The 15,491-nt window shown below is 28.5% G+C and overlaps 1 protein-coding gene across 1 annotated transcript; it reads right to left on the bottom strand.

The window, feature by feature from the left end:
- Positions 1–8,980: 8,980 nt before the first annotated feature.
- Positions 8,981–11,335, bottom strand: LOC111676397 (zygotic gap protein knirps). The gene is made up of 3 exons (XM_046952806.1): positions 11,124–11,335; positions 10,421–10,498; positions 8,981–10,252 (listed from the first exon to the last, which is right to left on the bottom strand). Exons 2-3 carry the CDS (start codon positions 10,496–10,498, stop codon positions 8,999–9,001), a joined length of 1,332 nt encoding a protein of 443 aa, XP_046808762.1. The 5' UTR covers positions 11,124–11,335; the 3' UTR covers positions 8,981–8,998.
- Positions 11,336–15,491: the final 4,156 nt, after the last annotated feature.

The raw sequence follows: 15,491 nt of genomic DNA, 5'->3' as shown, positions 1-15,491 counted from the left end.
TTCTGTTCTAGTTCTGTTCTAGTTCTGTCCTAGTTCTGTTCTAGTTCTGTTCTAGTTCTGTTCTAGTTCTGTTCTAGTTCTGTTCTAGTTCTGTTCTAGTTCTGTTCTGTTTCTGTTCTAAAAATTACGTTTAAAAATAAAATTTTCATTCAAAATTAAAATGTTCATTAAAAACTTAAATTTTCTTTAAAATTCACAGTTTACAGTTGTAAGTTCTGCGATTGCGTTTATTTCTATATAAACTTTATTTTTACTTACACAAGTTGACGAAGGTGTTATATAAAGTTTAATTTTTATTACGATTTTTATTTTATAAAAAATCATTTAAATATTTCAGGGCTAAATTATGTGCATTTTATTTATATGTATGTCAAGACAATGTTTTGTGGTAGCATGTATGTAACGTACATTACATTACAACTTTTTATGAGTAACGGAAATCATAAAATCATATTTTTTATATGTAAAGTTTTACATTTAGCACGTAAATGGTTCTACTATTTATTAAATAAAATCGAATAAAAATAATTATTTTTTTAGGAATTTTTATGCAATTGCTATTAAAATTAAAATTTTATTTTTAAATTTCTTACATATTTATTAGATTATTTTTGTTTTGAGGTCTTCTGGTAATTGTACAATAGAGAAATGGTAATCAAATTTTTTTTAAAATATTTGGTAATAAATCAAGTCATGTTGAACATAAAGTTTAATTGATTAAGAGAGAAGACTTGAAATTTAATGGTTTAAATGGCTAAAATAAAAAGACAAGCTGTCTACTATTATATTTATGAAAAAATCAATTACTTTTAGTACAATAAATTAATAAAAAGCAAAAAAAAAATAATTTGTATAATTGGTTGTGTTGTTTAATTACGTTTTTATTAAATTAGAAAAAAATTTTATTACTTTTTTTATTAATTACCAATGAGCAAAGTTTGCTGTAACTAAACAAAAGACTTAAGCTAAAAACTTTCATTCAGAACTTTCAACTCTATACACTTGTATGTGATATCGAATATTTTAATATATTTTTTTTATTTGTTTCAAATATATTAGTTTATTGAGATTTCTTGGTGTCCAACTTTCTTAAAACAATGTCAAGTTCATGATCCCACATTGTCAACTATTCTCGTTTTTTTTTCCAAAATTTTCTAACTTTCCCACATTAGCTTTCAAACTTAAATGAAATTTCAGCATTCAATCATTTATTTCTCTACAATTTTCTAATCAAAACTCATTTGTAATTCAATAAATCTGAAGAAAATGAAATAGAATAAAATTGATTTTAAATTTCATATGAACGTACTACTCTTACAAAACCATAAAAGTAAAATTACAAAACAATGTTCATAACCTGGCGTCATTTGTTTATTTAGTCTTTGTTGGGTTTTCTTTATTTAACTGTTTAAAAAAATCCTAAACTGACCACCCAACATACGATCAACTGGTCAATGTCTCTTTTACCAAAAAAAAATTTTTTTAGTCTTTATCCAATTTCGTCGATCAAATAATCATCATTATAATGTCGTTGCTGTTGACAACAACATACATCAACACTAATAACAACAGCAGAAACAACAACAATCAACTCAACGACAACAATTTGTATAGACAATACATTCAAAATGTTAAACAATAATAACACAGACGAAATGAAAAAAAATAATATCGCTTTACAAATGTCAATTCAATATGTCCACATATAAAGTAATAATAACAAAACATTTAAAAAAATCTTTTCAAAAGCTCGAGAATTTTAAATAAAGTTTGTACTCGTTTGTTTTTGGAAAGCAAATACAATTGTTTAAATTAATTTGTATACGAAACGTTATTGGTGCTTTTTTTGTTAAAATTTGCCGAAAAAAGAGACGTAAGCAAAAACAAATTTGAATTAATAAAAGGTGTAAAAAATGTGATACACAAATGACAAAAATATGCGCCATATTGTTTTAATTAACAGTGGGGTTAATGGTGGTAGAAAAGCAAAGAAATTATAATAAATAAAAGTTCAAAAAGTCAAAAATATAGAACTAAAAGAGAACTAGAAAAGAACTAGAAAAGAACTAGAACAAAACTAGATCAGAACTAGAACAGAACTAGAACAGAACTAGAACAGAACTAGAACAGAACTAGAACAGAACTAGAACAGAACTAGAACAGAACTAGAACAGAACTAGAACAGAACTAGAACAGAACTAGAACAGAACTAGAACAGAACTAGAACAGAACTAGAACAGAACTAGAACAGAACTAGAACAGAACTAGAACAGAACTAGAACAGAACTAGAACAGAACTAGAACAGAATAGAATAGAACAGAACTAGAATAGCTTAAACTTTAACAGAACTTAAATAGTATTTAGAAGAAATAGAGCTCCACCCAAAATGAAATAAATAAATACGTATATCGATCAACTTGTCGTTGGTTTGTGAGTCACTATGTTAGTTCATTGTAAGTTAATATGTCGCAACTATTGTGTTAGTTTGCCATGACACTTTACTGTAAATTTTCGAATATGTTTTAAGAAACTATAATAAAATTTGTTTAAATTTTTGGGTGTATTTTTTCAAATTTTTTATATTATCTACTGTTATTTTCTTAAAATATTATTACTTTATTTAATGTTTACAGCAAGTGCTAAACATTTCATTTTAATTAATATTCTTCAAATGCAATAGGCCTACGTTTTGGGCTACTTGTATTGTAAAAATTTAATCAAGTTTAAAACTATTTTGGTCAATATGTGTGTAATATAGTTTAGTTGCTGGAAAAAAGTACTTAAAACTATTTAAGGTTTATTGTTCAAACCGTAGTTTATATTATAGATGTTATTAAAGTTTATTAACTTGAGTTGGTGTGGTTTACAAAATAATAAAAAACAAACTTTGTGTTTTAACATTTAAGGGTATAGTTAAATAAAAATTTAATTTAGACGACATTTTTTTCAGTAGTACGACTTTTTAACGAAAACCGAGACAATTTACTATATGAAAACATAAAACAGCAGAAAAATAAACAACAAAAGTTTGCCTAAAACAAACACGTGCTGCTTTAAATAATAAACTTAATATTAACACATATAAAAGTCATTCGTGTTGTTGGTTGGAATTTTAATCGCTTAATTATCAACATTTAAACGACAGAGCAACAAACAGCAGCAGCAGCAACAGCAGCCACCAAAAACAGCAACAGCTTTAACAACAGCAACAATATCGTCCAAAGCATTATTAACATTTAGCAGCAGTTTTATTAAACAAAAAATATACAGGGGAGTCTTTAGCTGAAATAAGTTTGTTTTGTCTGTGTATAAGTGTAATGATATTTAGCTGTGGCTATTTGATTTGTTGACTAGTTATAGCCTGCTTTAAGCCTGGTTTGTTTAACAAGAGCGTCATTGCGTTATATGCTGTAGTTTTATATCTATGTATGTCTATGTGTTTGTATATAAATGTTTTGAGACCTGTCAGTGTATTTCTTTTTTGCCATAAATTTAAGCAAACTTCACCGAAACATTTAGTTATTTTTTTTTTGTTGCCTTTTCATTTCATGTTCCTCTGCGGCTGGTTGTACACCCATCTTGTATACATAGTAAGTAGTACAATTATTGGGTGTTTGTGTGGCTGTATACGTATATGTTTAGGTTTTTGTGTAGTTGTTATTAATATCAACTCAGTAGCCTTTATGGTCTTTCACTTATCAAAGTATTAAGGAGGCTTTTGCTGCGATCTTTAGTGTCTTAAATAGGGATGGTGTTGTAGGTTTACAGCCAGTGTAAGCAACATCAAAAACATTTGTATAGAATGATTACATATAAAAGTGCAAAACTATAGCCCAGTTCTAGTTCAGTTCTAGTTCAGTTCTAGTTCAGTTCTAGTTCAGTTCTAGTTCAGTTCTAGTTCAGTTCTAGTTCAGTTCTAGTTCAGTTCTAGTTCAGTTCTAGTTCAGTTCTAGTTCAGTTCTAGTTCAGTTCTAGTTCAGTTCTAGTTCAGTTCTAGTTCAGTTCTTGTTCAGTTCTAGTTCAGTTCTAGTTCAGTACTAGTTCAGTTCTAGTTCAGTTCCAGTTCAGTTCTAGTTCAGTTCTAGTTCAGTTCGAGTTCAGATCTATTTCAGCTCTAGTTCAGTTCTAGTTCAGTTCTAGTTCAGTTCTAGTTCAGTTCTAGTTCAGTTCTAGTTCAGTTCTAGTTCAGTTCTAGTTCAGTTCTAGTTCAGTTCTAGTTCAGTTCTAGTTCAGTTCTAGTTCAGTTCTAGTTCAGTTCTAGTTCAGTTCTAGTTCAGTTCTAGTTCAGTTCTAGTTCAGTTCTAGTTCAGTTCTAGTTCAGTTCTAGTTCAGTTCTAGTTCTGTTCTAGTTCAGTTCTAGTTCAGTTCTAGTTCAGTTCTAGTTCAGTTCTAGTTCAGTTCTAGTTCAGTTCTAGTTCAGTTCTATTTCAGTTCTATTTCAGTTCTAGTTCAGTTTTAGTTCACTTCTTTTTCAATTCTACTTCACTTCTTGTTCAGTTATTTGTCCATGTAACTTTTGCTTATAAAGTATTTATGTAAGATCTTTTAAATTCGTTGTTGTCCGACTTCTTGTGTTTGTCCACACATTTGTACTGGTATTTATATTTTATTACTATTATTTAAACAATTAAAATAATTTATGTTTAAAATGAAGAAGATTTTCTTCAGTTAGACCAACAAAATGTTGTAGCAAATAATGTTATTCGTGTCATAAAAATAAAATCCAAATTAAAACTCGTTAAGCGGTGGAAAATTTTGTTTAATATTATAATCAAGCCTATTAAGCAATTCATTGCAAAGTTGATTTTTTATTAAATATTACACAAGACAAATTTTGCGATGATAGAAAAAGTAATAGCAGAGATTTAAGAAGAGTTTGAAGTGATTATTTATTTTAAATTAAAATTTAAAGAATTTTAAATATGATTCAGTTAGAATAAAGTTATGTATCAATCAACAGTTAACAGTCAATTCTTTTTTTCTTTGTTATAAATTTAAAGTTTTTTGAAGCACGTTTTTGTCTTAAGTCTTTTGTTTTTCTCCAGCTACTGTAGCTGTTTTATAAAACAATAAAAACAATGTTGTATATATTGTCACTGTTTTTTCTTTAATAAATTTTAAATTTTTTGCTTTTGTTTTAAATTTATCTATTTTACGCTTAACTTAAGCATCAATTGTTTCCCTTTAGACCTTAATTTAAAACTCATTAATTTGAACTTCTCATGTAAATTAAAAAAAATCTTTTATCTATAAAATCTTACATTACAAGATTTCTAAATTCCCCCCTTCCCAAAAGAAAAAAATTGTGAAAAAGAATCTTAAATCTACATAACAGCAACAATTTTTAACACGTTTTAGCACCCTGTGGTGTTTTATTGTTAGTTTATTAATACTAAGACCCACATACGTCAGCATAAATTCAATAAATATTAATATTTTATTAAGCTCTAGTTATTAAAAATAATAATTCAATAATCTTAGAAGCACAACGAAAAAAATAACGATATATTTATTATTCATAATTTTTTTCGTAAAGTTTGAAAGTGTAGCATTAGAATGTAGATTTAAATTTTTATGTTAAATCATGTTATGTGATACAACAGTAGTTTAAAAAAAATATTTTTTTGGAGTTAAATTGTATATAGAGAAGTGGGCGATTTTGTGTTGTGATTCAGTGATTGTTGTACTGTGTTGTATATTGAGAGAGAAATCTGTTTGTAATGTTTGTATATTAGTGATGGAGTGTGATGTATAAAATTTGTCAAAATTTTGCTTATTTTCCCATAAAATCTTTATTTTTTATCAAACTAGAGCAATTAAAAGGAAACCCAAACAAAAGACTTAAGACACAAACACTATTTATTTGCATTTTTTTTTTGTATTAGTGCGAGTGAAAGATGAAATGCATAAAACTAAAAACCTTAATGGCAAAATTGTTTAAAGGTTGAGAAGGAGATGGTGGATGTAAACAGAAGACTTAGAAAACAAACTTTGTCAGCAAATCCACCTGTTTGGGTTAGAGTGAAGGAGATGGAGAAGGAGAAAGTGAAAAGAAATTATAAATAAATTACTGTTATGAGAGTTTTAATTAGTTTTTCTTAAACTGTTTGAAAATTTAGAAAACTTCTGCTTTTTCTTATAATTTAATCAAAATTTAATGAAATTTAAAAAAAGTTTTAAACTTTTTAGTTTATTTTTGCATTTAGTAGTAATAAGAGTGAAAAAGACAAAATCACAAGAGTTGTTTAAGAAATACAATTGTGTGAAAGTGTTAAAGAGGAATAGAGAGAGTGAGAGAAAAAGACTAAGATAATGTTATTAATAACAATCTTAAGCATTAAAATTGGCAAATTTAAAACAAATATAGAAAATAAACACAACAATAGAATAATTACTTAAAACAAAGGACTTAAGATACAAACTTGGTTTATTAATACACTTGTGTTAAGCAGGACAAGCAAGAGATAGAAATATTAAAGATAAATTTAAAAAGAAATGAAAAAATAAAAACTCAGAAACAATAATATTCTCCTCCAAAGGATTGACTTCGGATCCAATCTTATTACAAAATTTCACTGTTACAACAGTCTTTATAATCAATGTTAAAATATCTCGAAGTAGTGATGCTGATATGTATTACAAACTTCTATTTTCAAGACAACCTATTGGAATTTCAGTTGTCGCAACAGTTTATATATAAGGTCTCAATTGTGAAGGGAATGGGGTTTCTATAGTCTTTACGTTTCAAGCTTTTGGTGAACTTATCTTAAAAATTTGCCAAGAAATACTCTTGGTGCTACATCAGGCATGTTGTGTTGGACTCTGATGTGAAATTTGATCCATAACAACCGATTGGAATTTCAGATGCCATAACGGTTTATATAAAGGTCTCTGTTGTGGACGAAATAGGGTCAGTTATGGCGTAAATAAGGCTTCAAGTTGTCTTAACAGTTTATATATAAGGTGTCAGTTATGGCTGAAATTAAGCTTCAAGCTATTGGTGAATTTATATCGAAAATTTATGAAGATATGATCTTAGTTCTTCATAGGGCATAATGTGTTTGTGTCTCTGATGGGAATTCAAGCCACGAACGGAGAACAAACACTTCAATACTAAACTACCAGAGACATGAGAGGTAATTCTACATCATTTAGTTTATTGGTTTGTGATATTTAAAGAAAAGACTGAAGACTCAAACTTTTCGGCAAATAAAAATTAATTGGAGACAACACTAAAGACTTCAGACACAAGTTCTGTAAAGAAAATTTTATTTTTTTAAATGTTATTAAGATAAGGTAAAGAATTTACAAGAAAAACTAGTAAATTTTTTAAATGTAGTTCAAGATAATTGTCATAACAAAAGACTTGAGACACAAACTCGCTTTAAGAAATTTGAAAAATGAAAAAATTATTGAATTAAAACTTTCAATCAAAGACTTAAAGTCCATTAAATTGTTGTGGAAAAATACAATTTAAGACAAAACAAAAGATTTAAGAAACAAGTGCAGTTATGTCACGAGAACACTGTTGAGTTGTGAGTGAAGTGTAAGAGTAGAAATTGAAAATAATTAACGTTAAATAAAACAAAAAGGGAAATAAAAGTTAAAACCAAAGACTTAAGACACCAGTGCTGCAAACGAAATAGAAAATTTTCACAAAAACAAAAGACTTAGAACACAAACTAGATTAAAGAAATTTAAATAACGAAACATTATTGAATTAAAAATTGCAATTGAAGACTTAAAAAGTCCTTTAAATCGAAGTAGTAAAAGACAATTTAAGACAAAACAAAAGACTTAAGAAACAAGTGCAGTTATATAAAGTGAAAACTGTTGGATTGTGAGTGAAGTGTAATAGCAAAAGCCAAAAAAAGTTTGAAAGTTAAAAATTCAAAAAGAAAAACGATCAAAATTAATAATTTTTACAAAAACAAAAGACTTAGAACACAAACTCGATTTAAAAATTTTGAAAAAAAAAAACGAAAAATGTTTGAATTAAAACTTTCCATCAAAGACTCAAAAACCTTTATAAAGAAATGGAAAAAGACAATTTATGAAAAAACAAAAGACTTAAGAAACAAGCGCAGTTAGGAAAAAAACAATTGTTTGGGTTGTAAGTGAAGACCAGAAGAGCTTTAAAAAGTGAAAAATATTAAAAAAAGAAAAGCTCTTTGCAGTTAAAACCAAAGACAAAGTAAATTCTATTTTTTTAAATTTTGCTGCCTAAACCTGAAAATTTTTCAAAGATTTTTTTTGGTTTGTTTAAAATAAAAACACAACTTTTTTCAATTAAATTTTCATAAACATTTTATATTTTTTTCAAAATTTCTTTTTTCATTTTTTGTTTGTTTTTTTTTTTCAAATAATCTACAATTCATTGGTATTTTCAATTTTTTAATAAATATATACAATATTAAAGAAAAATTTAATAAAATTTGTTTAAAAAAATAATAATACAATTGTTGCAATCAAAATTATTATATACAATTTTTCTAGCCAAAGGCTGGTCAACATGGGTTTTTGTTTCAAATTAATAACTAATACAAAAAAAAGCATGCATAAAAATAATAATAAAAAAAGATATAAATTATATACAATAATCTTGTGGGGAGGGTAATATAAACAATTAGATTAATAACTAAAAGGAGTAAAAAAAAAATTGTAAGAAAAATAATTCAACTAACTACAACTTATAAAACTAATATTTGGAATTTCAATTAAAAAAAATTTGTGTTGTAAAGGCGGCTGTTGAAAAAAATCTAACAACGGCTCTTTACTATATATACAATTTTAGATTTGAAATTTTTTTTGTGCTTAAAAACTAATAATAATAATAATTATAAAAAATTAATAATAATAATTATATAAAATTTGCATTGACTATAAAGGGATGGATGGTTTAAGTTACGTTTTTTTTTCTTACGTGTTGTGTTGAGCGGTGGTTTTGGTAAATTGCTTAAGCAGGAGTTTTTCTTTTTGTTGTTGTTGTTGTTGCAATTAAACACAAACAATACCTCTTTGAGCATGATGAGAACCGAAAGCAGCATAATTGGCTTCAGCTAATTTTTGCCTTTTATTAGCCTCTGAATCGGAAGAGTTTTCGGAATTTTCATTAGAACTTTCCATTTGATAGAATTTGCGACGCATACTTTGTTGTCTTTCTTCTTCGGAAGAGGTTTCACTTAACATATCACTATCACTGTGTACCGATGATCTAGAGGTTTTCATACTTAAATCCATGGGACAATCTTGATTCATGGGCTCTTCATAGTGTGAGGAGGGTGCTGAGGTTTCATGACTGATAGAACAGACAGAAACTGGTGAGAGCGATTGCATTTTAATGGCAAATGTGGATGGTTCTACTGTGTTATGTTGCACGGGTGAGGCTCTTACAGCAATGGGACTGTGTACTTGATGATGATGATGATGTGTTTGTGCCAAAGAGGAGACGGGCGAAATGGAATGTTGTGAGATTAAAGATTTACGTTCTTGCTCATCATCATCACCAGAAACACACAATTCAGGTGATTGTCTATTGGAGGCGGGTTGTTGATTGAGTGTCATATGCTGCATGTGTTGCATGTGCTGATCATCATGTGTAAGTGAGTGTACTGAATGATTGGTGGGTGAGAAACGTGATTGAGATTCACCAGAGGCTGCAGAATCTACCGATTGTCTGTGTTTGTACATTTCCGTACGATAGGCAGCATCAGCAGCGGCGGCAGCAGCAGCTGGATGATAACCGGGGAACAATAAATGTGGTGGCATTTGGAAAGCTGAGGGTGGTGAGCCAGCAGCCATTGTGGGTAGAGAATTCATCATGCTAAAGAAAGGTAAAGCAGCAGCTGACATAAAAGGAGCAGCAGACATTTCAGGCAAATACGAGGGATAACCCAAATGAGGAGCACCAGCAGCGGCTAAATGTGAAGATCTTTGTGAGAATTGTTGTTGAGCTGCGACAGCAGCAGCCATATCACCAAAAGCCGAAGGATTATTAGGATTTGAGCCATTGGCAGCTTTGGAGGCAGCTTCTACGGCTTGTTGTTGTTGCTCTTGTAAAAGACAATGAATTTTGAACCAGTTAGAGCGACGGCCATAACGTGAGCCACCTTTGGACATGCCCACGGTGTAGCATTTGCGCAAACGGCAGGCTTTGCAGGTGGTGCGATTCTTTTTGTCAATCACACATTTGCCATTGTTTTTGCACTCACTGATGGAGGAGAGATTGTTGTAGGAACGACCAAAGAAGGACTAAAATGGAAAAAAGAAAAAGAAAAATTTGATTAGTTTTTTTGTAAGATTTTTAAAAAATTAAAGAAATTTAAAGAAACATTCTTTGAAAACTTAAAGGGTTTTTGAAGAATATTGTTAAAATTTTCTTAAGAATTTTTTAGTATTTTTTTTTTTTTAGATATTTACCTTACAACCCTCACAAGTGAAGGCACCAAAATGGAAACCGGCAGCGGGTTCACCACAGACTTTGCACGTTTGATTCATCTAAAATAATAAAAAGATAAGGTTTGATTAATTTTTTTGTTAATAAAAGAATTTTAATTTTAATTTTTTTTCTTTTTTGTGTATTTTCAAAAACGCACCATATTAAACATTTTTTTGTTTTTATTGTTAAAAATCAAACTCTTTCTTTAAAACTAATTTTTAAAATTTTTTTTCCTTTTAATGAGTTTTTAAGCTAAACGTTGTCTTTACTCCTTGACATTTAAAAAGCAAGTGTAGGATTTAGTTTTTTAATTTTAGTCTATATACTAAATCCTTAAGGTAGTTTAGTTAGTGTGTTTAAAATTTTAGTTAATATTTTATGGCTTTTAAGGAAAAAACTAAAGCTGTTAGGATTATGCAACCTAAATCTAAAGAGAGTTTTTTATGACCCTTAATAGCGGCCAGGTAGTTGAAGTAATAATTTCCAAAAATTAGTCATAAAATTATGAAAAATTAGAAATTTTGTGCAATTTCTTTTTTCTTTTTTTAAAAAATTGCATAGAAAAAATTTCACAAAATTTTGTAGAATTTTTATTTCTTTAAAGGAAGTTTTTTTTTTGACAACAAAAAATGTTTTTTTTTGTAATAAATGGTTTGTTTTAGCCGTCGGAAGTGTTTTACTTACCTTGAGTTTGTGTTTTTAAAAAATTAAATCCGTTTAGTTAAAAAAAATTATCCAATTTGTTAGAAACTGTTAAAAGTTTCTTAAGGTTTTTTGCTAATTTTATAGATTTTGCTTTTCACAACTTTTTTTAAAAAACTTGCACTTTTTAACAATTTTTGTTTTTTTATATAAAACACTTTTTTGATATTTTTCAAAAATTTTCTTTTTTGTTCTTTCTTTTGTGGTTTTGTAGTTTTTTTTTAGAAAATTTTCTTTATTTTGTTATTTTAAATAATCCGTTAGTTGTTGTTGTTTTTGATTTGTAAAATTTCTTTAAATTATTTTAATTTTGTTTATTTTTTATAAAATTTTAAAAAAATGTTTTCTTTTATTTTTTTAAATATTCCTAAGAGACTACTATGTTTTCTTACTCATTGCTAGTGATGTACAAATAATCTTAACGTTGTTACTTTAGTTTAAATACCAACGAGCACAAGCGCCTACAATCATAAGCAGAAATGTTAAATTTTCCAAAACTCTCTAATGTTTTTTAGCTCTTCATTCTCATTACCTGCTCTTACGTTTTTCTTCACTATCTTAACACTAGCTATCTTTTTTCTTTGCCTTAGTTTTACCATTAACTATCTCTTTCTTACCTAAAACACACAAGCATTTAGCTTACTCTCCCTTTTGATCCTCTTGCTAACTCTTGCTGTGTTAACCCCTGCCTTTTTGCTACACTCACACACACAACTCTCTCTTACTCTCATAGCAAGAAATTTTGTGCAATGAATGAACCGAACCACCACCACCACCACTACTACTACTAGCACGGAAGCATGGCTTAATATTGTTAAGCTGGATCAAAGTGGTGGGATTAACATGTCAAATCTCTTAGTAAATCTCCAGAAGAGTTAAAGTCTTTGAAAGAATTGTTCCTTTTTAACAGTTTTTTCTTCTAATAACATTATTCATTAACATTCATGGTTATTTTTAGTTGTTGTTTAACATTTTTAAAGAAATATAACATTAATTTACTCTTAAGCTTTTAATTTAACATTTAAATGTTATCTTTTAATTTAACAGTTTTCTTTCTTTTTAATACTCTTTTTATTTAACATTTTTATGTTAGTTTTATTATCATTTTCTCTAAAATATATTTCAAACTGTTTCCTAGCAATTGCTTTTAACTCCTCCTTTTTTTTGGTTTTGTTGTTCTTGCTTTAATTTGTTAAATCTAACTTAACAAAAACTAGTTACAGTTACTAGTTTTTTTTATATTAAGTTTTTTGTTCACTAAAACTCATTTTGTTTAAATAATAACAATTCTCTTTATTGATTTATTGCTTAGAAAAAAAGCAAAATTAAATATTTTATTTAAAATAATAAAAACTTGTTTTCTAGTTAACATCTTGATACCCTACAATTTGTTAAAAATAATGGACTTATATAGCCTTACAAGTAACAGCTTGTAAAGCTTGAAAAAGATCATTAATAGAAAAAAAAATAAAAAAAAAATCTGTAGACCTCCCCTAATCTGACCCTTAAGGCTCACTTTGTCTAAGGGCTCACTTTACCTAAGGTCTCACTTTGTTTAAGGATTTTAGCTATATCATTGGATATGTTGCAAATACATGAAATATTTTAAAATCTTCAATGTTAACGTGATGCCTTTGATAAATCACTTGGTAGAGTTCCCGTAATGTCAGTTCGAAGATCTAACAGAGACTCTTTTAAAAGGGACACACACACATGCCCCACAAAGTTATGGATTTACTTTTTTACATCGTCATTTCAAGTGTTAAAGTTATTGTATTGTAAGAGCTTTTAAGATGGAATCTGAAACCATGACCATCATTTTGATTTCAGCAGAATGTCTGCCCAACTCTTGCCTCTGCTCTTAATTTTGTCCACAATAAGTGTCTTCTTCCCTTCTTCGGGTCTCTAGCATACAAAATCTTTAAATATACTAAATACCAAGGTAAGAGGTATGTCAGTTCTAAGATTCACTGATTTCACCAGAATTTCTGACCAATTCTTGCCTCTGCTCTATACTGCGGCCACAATAAGTGTCTTCTTCCCCTTTTCGGGTCTCTAGTATAAAAAATCTTAAACAGAGTTAACTGAATGTCAAGGTTAGAGCTCCAGTGTATCTGTCCAGAGGTTTTGCTTGAAGTTAAATACAAGAAATTCTTTTAAAGGAACAAACAAACAGAGGTTCAGGTCTATGTTTCTTAGTCTTCTTATATGAGTCTTTTTCATACAGATTTCCTCGCCAGATAGACAAATCTTTAGCCATGAAACTAAAGATTAGTTGTTGATACTTAGAGTTCCAGTACAACTGTCCGTAGGACATGGATTTAGCTAAATACAAGAAACTCTTTAAAAGGAAAACACACTATTACTTCTATAGACTTAGGTCTATGTATTTCTGTCTGCATGATTTCATGCTTATTTCTCGGTCAGATCAGACAAATATTTGGCCATGAAACTAATGTAATTATTCAGTAAGCAAGTACTTATATACAACAAATATAAAGAAATAAACCTAGACCTGTATCGGTCCAATTGTTCGTTACTTAACCAGTAGCTCACATGGAATCCAGTCTACCAGACTAGAACACTAACCTAGTTTGGCCAGGCTTCAGCAACTCATAATGATGTGATCATGAGGCTGCATCAACAAAATCATGATTCATGAATCATGCGAATATGTATGTAATAAAGGAAAATCCAACAAAAATTCGTCAATAGAAAAATGATCGCTATGATCATTAAATAAATAATAAATAAAGGAGTTCTTGTGAGTCTGTACGGAGGTCGTCAATTGAATCTCAAGGAATCCAAATTTGAAAGCAGATACGGTAGCAAATACTTGTAAATTATTCAACGCAATAAGTATTATTTCGATGACAGTATCACATATATAGTAAGATCTTTATTAGAGTCCCATTATAAGATCATTTGAAAGGATTATAAAACTATATGGAAACCATTAAGTGTGCAAGTGACATAAATTTGAAGCAAGTTCAGTATGAAGATCATTGATCTCTAACACTGAAAATGATCTAGAATGAGAAATTGTGATAACGGATATGATCAGTAAGAAGTCAAAATCCAAAATAATAAGATCGTGTTTCCATTAAATGAATCAGTTGAGTTTTTTACCAATTCTCTATTTTAGTTTGATCAAATTTTAGCCACTTATTGTGATGTGATCATGATGTTCCATTAACAAGATCGATATTCATAAGTATATGTAGTTATTTATAATGGAACTTGCCATGATCAGTAGCATTCACAATCAGTTGTATTTCTTAATGATTCCCAATTATAGTTTGGCCAGATTTCAGCAGCTAATAATGTTGAGATCATAAGGTTACATTAACAAGATCGAGATTCTCACTGAAATATAATGTGTTTGTATATATGGTGGAACCCAATTAAGAGAAGGAGGAAAATTTTACAATTTTGTCGATAGAATATCATCACCGTGATCAGTAGTATTCACAATAGTATAAATAGTTTAACCAGGCATGATGTGATCATGAAATTTCATTAACAAGATCGAGTTTTATAAGTAAATGTGTTTTAGTAAGAAAAGGGAATAATTCTACAACTGTGCGATAGATAATGATCGCCATGATCACAGTATTCACAAGAACTTATTGTCCACAACTTTTTGGACAAAATATGATCGCCCTGATCGGCAGCATTCATAAGACTCATAAATGTAAATTTGCTAACGATGGAGTTGGTTAAAAAGCCTTTCCAGATCTCTCGACTCCAATACACAATCGTCTTGTGTATGGTGATATAGAACTCGACTTTTAAAAAAGCTGTTTTAAAGAGGAAAATGTTGTAAGATAGTCGATATCTTTTATAAGTCTTATTGTACAACAAAATTGTTTTTTAAATAGAGTGTGCTATTTAATTCGTTTTAACTTAAAATTTTTATGATAGATTTTTTTTCAATCATCGTTTCTACGTCGTTAAGAGGGCATTGATTTATTTTTTGTTTTTAGTTAACTCTATTACTTTTTTATTTAATTTCAGTTTGCAATTACTAGTATAACCTAATTTAGTTTTTTTATTGCGGAAAAAATATAATTTATTTAAGTAAACAAAAAAAAATACTTAAAACGGGGATTTATTTTTTCCTACATTCAGTACATTATGACATTTATTAGGAAGTTTTGGTTCGTTATTTTTCTATACAAAATTATTTCTTTTTATTAACAATAGGATGTTATGAATAATTGAATAATAATTAATGTGGACAAATTGAAAAAAAATCACATTATTATTAAGTAAGATACAATACACACCCTTAATAATTAAATAGAAATCTAATGTTTTACGGTTTCTACCGTTATGTTTTTATTATAA

The sequence above is a fragment of the Lucilia cuprina genome, chromosome 5 (assembly GCF_022045245.1).
Source record: "Lucilia cuprina isolate Lc7/37 chromosome 5, ASM2204524v1, whole genome shotgun sequence".
In the NCBI taxonomy this organism is placed as follows: domain Eukaryota; kingdom Metazoa; phylum Arthropoda; class Insecta; order Diptera; family Calliphoridae; genus Lucilia; species Lucilia cuprina.
The sequence above is the reverse complement of the archived record's forward strand: the minus strand, read 5'-3'. Positions and strand labels throughout refer to the sequence as shown.